At 36.3% G+C, this 5,188-nt stretch overlaps 1 protein-coding gene across 1 annotated transcript in view; it reads right to left on the bottom strand.

Annotated features, from left to right (window-relative positions):
* Nucleotides 1-995: 995 nt before the first annotated feature.
* Nucleotides 996-5,188, bottom strand: part of LOC122060029 (increased DNA methylation 1-like) — a 28,940-nt gene continuing 24,747 nt past the window's right edge. Inside the window, exons 7-9 of the mRNA XM_042623163.1 lie at nt 2,322-2,421; nt 1,810-2,014; nt 996-1,720 (exon numbers count right to left, since the gene is read on the bottom strand). Coding sequence (XP_042479097.1) covers nt 1,413-1,720; nt 1,810-2,014; nt 2,322-2,421 — 613 coding nt within the window. The 3' untranslated portion in view covers nt 996-1,412. The remainder of the gene's footprint in view (nt 1,721-1,809; nt 2,015-2,321; nt 2,422-5,188) is intronic.

Raw genomic sequence — 5,188 nt, 5'->3', positions numbered from 1 at the left:
TCTAATTTTAAGCTTCTCGTCCCAAGAAAGCATTGCTTCCTTGAAATTTATAGTCACTGTAAAACTTTAAACTTCCTAAAAAAAAACTTTTTGGGTATGCAATTTCTTCAAAAGGCCAATTACTTGCAATACTTTTTTTTGTCAGTACTTGCAATACTATTTGGTTGGAAGGGGAATGAAAGGAAAGGAGAAACCAAGTAAAAAAAATAAAAATAAAAAGAAGGTAGGAAAGGATAGGGAAATAAAATTAAAAAATATATATATATATATATATAAAGAATCTTGTAATATTTACCCTTGTAATATATCACTAACTCCAATTTATTCTATTTTTGTTGTCAATTTCATTTTACTTTACATTGAAATTCTCAGATTTGATAAATAAAATAAAAATTATATTTATAAAGCATCTTTACTAGATATGATAATAAATTTAAGTTGTTTATAAAATCACATTTGAAGTCAGGAACAAGTTGCTTGCAATCTATTCTTTGTGCCCTAACACAGAGAAATCAACATTTTGCTTATTCTTGAGATTTGACTCTTATTGATCTCCATCCCTAGTTTAGGTGAATCCCCTTTATTTCATTGTATTTTGTTTTGATTATTTTTACCCAAGTTGTTCAGGGTTTTTTTGCCTTTTCGGCCTCTTACCGTATTCTTGGTTTTCCTGTTTAATATAAATTTCTATTAACCCAAAAATTAAAAATAAATATTATAAAATAATAATAATAAAATTTTAACTTCATTTCTGGAGCCTGTCTTCCATCAATACTTGGTCTTTCCTCCATGCCCATGAGGATCATGAAAGTAATAGGAACCATAATCTTGTACTGCTGTGTTTAACCCATGAAATGATGATTTCTCAATATCCTAATATGCATTAACTGCAGTGAAGAGAGTGATGTTGTGGTCATTATGGTGGCTAATATGTTGTTGTGATTGGTGCAGATGATCAGTGACAGATCCCATGACCTAACTGTGACAAGTAAATGTAGGATAAAAAGAATCTTCCGATACCACATTTATATAGCCAGCCATAGATCTTCCCTCAATTGATTTGGTCAATTTTCTATCAAAATGTTAGGTTTCCTGTCAAAACTTCAACCAAACAAAAGGATAGAAGGGTTAAAGAAGAAGAAACCAGAGGCTTTCTACAAAGGAACCCCTTTTCTCACTGATCTAGTTCCATCAAACCAAAAGGAACCAGTGTTTTTCCTCTTTTCACTCCACCTTTCTGAGGTTTTCCATGCTGCCTTTAATTTCACTTTCTTTTAATTTTTTTCCTCCTCTTCCCTAACTATCAATCTGCATGCACTTTGCTGCTGTTCCTTTTGGCTTCCAGGCACTGGACAAGATTCATCTAATATATACTTTTACTACTCCCTGTGCAATACACAGGTTTTCTTTTTCTACCTCTGTTCTATGGAAAGAGGGTGACTCACATCATACAAACCGATTGTGTCTTCTTTCGCCCTGCAACATTCAACATTAGAGACAGTTAATGTTTCCCTTTCCCCCAACATTAGGATAGGTTTTTCAGATGGCCTTGGATGATATCTCTGTAGACTGCTTCCTTGATCTTCATCTGGCTGCAGATTCTGGGTCACTTCTGAGCCAACTTTTGTAACAGTCCACCTTTCGTAAGATGGTCCTGCAGACTCAACACCTTTTTCCACTGATCCTTCCATTCTCAAGGGTGATGATGCATCACCAAGTCCTATATGGCAGAAGAAGGTTATGCTTCAATTCCCCAGCTTACTTAAAAGGGCAAAAGGAGTGCCCAATAAAATTGAGAGGAAAGCTTGCCTGAGAGTTTGATATCTGTATCTTTTGTTTCACACAAGCTCTTTTTCAGCAATGTTGCACCAGGAAACACCATCAGGTTGATGCTGTTTAGTTGTGTTCTATCTCTATCTTCCAAGGGTTTAAAGCCAAACCCCGATGTCCATGTATCAACTAAATTTGGAATCGCAGCTAATACCAGTTTTTCAACCTTGAAAGACTTCAACATCTACCATCACATAAGAAAACAACAATTGAATAAAAAGGAAAACAGTTTGAGACATACACTTGAGAAGGTCTTAGGGCAATGGAGTCTGATAGCACTGGAAGAAGAAAATGAACTGGGATGCAAACATATAATCATTACCAATTAGCTAATGAATAACATGTGGCAGTTCATCATGTTGTTCCATTATATCAAGAAATTAGCAGCAGGGCAAGTCACTATAACCACCCAAGCTAATATAGTTGGAGATTTAGAGATTAGATTACCTACTAAAATGGAGCAAAGATTCAAGACAGTTTCTAATCAATACCTGTTCAATAGCATTTAAAAGGCGCCGACACATTCCTTGCCGGCGGTATGCACTACAAGTAGCAATAAGAGGCAGTTCGGCAACTTCCACTCCATGCACCCTACAAAATGCAAAGTTTGATTCGGTATATACTCTTAATAAGTTAATTAAGTCAAGGTCTTAACAAAAGCAAGGGCAAGAGAAAGCCAAAAATTATAAGCATCTAACAATTGAGTCGTTAAAATTATTTTTGGTATGTTACTTTCTTATTCTACACCGACCAAGCCAAAATGGATGTTATGCATACGAGTTCCCTTCAGAGAAAAGAGAGCAATAGAAAGAAAAGGCTCCCATTTGTCAATCTCTGTTGTTTGAATTTTGAGCGTGATCGTGGTTTTTTGCTTTGTAACGTTTAATACATGAATGCACATTATTTCCTAAAGTTTATTGCTTTCTTACTGGCTAATAGAGATTCAACCTTCAGTGACTTAACTGAATGAGCAAACCTTAGTTGTACAGTACAATCCATTTCAGTTCTGGAAATTCAGCTGGAATTTCAGTCTGACCCCTTAACTGATATTGTACATGTCCCATATATCTCATTTCAGATTTCCCCTTTATTTGTTTTTCACCCTCAATTTGTTCAAATTTCCATAAATTTCAAATTTCAGACCAAAACTGTTTCCAGCCTGGCTTAGCTAAATGTTCCAAGCCCAATATCTGAATCCACACCTGGTCTATTTTCAAAATATATTTAAAAACTTTAAAAGTATTGGAGACCTGAACCCAATCCTTCCACTAACATACAAATGCCCCAGCCACTGGGGCGAAACACATTTGTTAAGTTAAAGAATGAATTTCTAAGTACATATATATACTTCATGACATGTACAAATGGTTTCCCCATATATATGGTACAAGTAGAATAACCATTTTCTATAATACATCTATGTAATAAAAATCATAAGTATAAGCATATATATATTCACTGGGAAGTTAGATTGAGAATTCTGAATGAAGTGATCAAAATGTCAGAAGTTTTAACTGTCACCAAAAAGAAATTCACAACCAAGGTGCAAACACTACAGGAGCTTGAGGGATGAATACAGAGAAATTTCCCTTCAATTCACAGCATAAAAAGTAACATGTAATGTAGTAATTTCCATCAATAATTTCTTTGAAAATGTCTTCTTTACAAATTCAGAAATAAATATCCATTCAATAAGGTTAAGAAAAATAAGAAATAAACATCCATATTATTTAATACGCTTGAAAACAAAGAAAGCATCTACATATAGCCTATGAATATCCAACGGAAGATAAAAAAGGAAAAACACCTAGGAATTTTCTCTTCATTTTCAATATTTTAGCTCCTAGAACCACTTGGGAAGCCCCAACATGTTAGAGATGCTGGGAGATATTCCATTATCATGTCAAATGATTTAAAACCTAGCCATGCGACAGCAGAGGAGCTCTTAAGTGGTCCAATCTAGAAAACAGACCATGAACCTATGAGCCAGTTAATTCAGCCACCATCACCGCGAATGGGACTTTAGTTATTTTATATTACTTATTGTACTTTTGGCACAGCTGAAAAGAATATGGTAATGAAGTCCAGCCCACTGGTATTTAGTTAAGATATTTGGGGAAAAAATAATCAAAATCCCCCCTTGCCCACAAACTCTACCCTTGCCATCTCTGACCATAAGTTTAAGGGGATTCAAATAAAATCATTCACGTAAACGATATTTGGCATAAATGAGTGTCAAACCTGGTTCGATACCATATCGAGGTGCCTTGAACTAAGGCGACAGTCGTCTAGACCCCAAGAAAACTGCCTGGACACCTAGGCAACTCCTTGACAAATATGGAGCAATGTATGCGTCGGAGAAGGGACAGTGGGAAACATTTAGTGTGGATAGATATTATGGTCTAGGGCTGTTGAGGGGTATTTCTAAAAGATAAAAATAAGTCTAGGAAGAGAGTAGAACAAAGAAGTTTAGGATGGGTAGAGTTTGTGGTCAGAGATGGTAAGACCCAAGAAAGCAAATTTTGGCTTGATAATTGGTGCGGGAACCAACCTTAGAAGGTGATGTGATTGTGACGTCTCCGGATCTATTTGAAAAGCTACCAAAAAAATGCTATGGTGGAAAAGCATGTGGAATGGAATGAGAATTGGAGAGTATGAATTACTGTCTTACTGATATTAAAAGGAATTTGAATGATGGGGAAGTAGAGAAAGCGATAATTAATGAAAGTGCGGATTAGCAAAGCCAAGGGACGGTTACAGTAGAGATGATAGAGGATTTTTTTTTTTTTTTTTTGGGGGGGGGGGCATGGTTGGGTGGGATCAAGCTGGTAAAGTCTCGGTTAAGTTTTTTTTTTAAGCAGATAAATGGAGGAAGGGGCAGAGTTTATCCTTATAAGAACTTGGAAGCAGTGGGTATGTGAAACACATGAAGTGCTGCTTCAGCAAAGAGTTTGATAGTTGATAATCTGATCAGAGGGGGTTTACAATTTGATAAATGAATGCTGCATCTGTGCTCTAAGGAGGATATCCCACTTATTTTGGGTTGTAACTGGTAAGTTTGCCTCGAAGCTGTGGTGGGGAGCTCTTGTCAGCAGTGGGTGCTGCTTGGGGTTTCACAGCTGGTTTGTTGTTGGTGTTGGTGCAGTGGGAAGGGGGTTCATGGAAGGTAAAGCTGCAATTGATGAAATATGTTCCCCACTAGAAATCGGCTGGCTCCAGTGGAAGGAAAGAAATGTGAGTGTTGAAGTTAGAGGAAGGCAGGCAGGATAGTGAAGAAAGCAAAGAAGTCAATTTCCAGATGGGAAATCTGTTGTGCCAGTTCTTCTTCTTCTTCTTTTTTTTTTTTTTTTTTTTTTTT

The sequence above is a fragment of the Macadamia integrifolia genome, chromosome 13, assembly GCF_013358625.1.
Source record: "Macadamia integrifolia cultivar HAES 741 chromosome 13, SCU_Mint_v3, whole genome shotgun sequence".
In the NCBI taxonomy this organism is placed as follows: domain Eukaryota; kingdom Viridiplantae; phylum Streptophyta; class Magnoliopsida; order Proteales; family Proteaceae; genus Macadamia; species Macadamia integrifolia.
The sequence above is the reverse complement of the archived record's forward strand: the minus strand, read 5'-3'. Positions and strand labels throughout refer to the sequence as shown.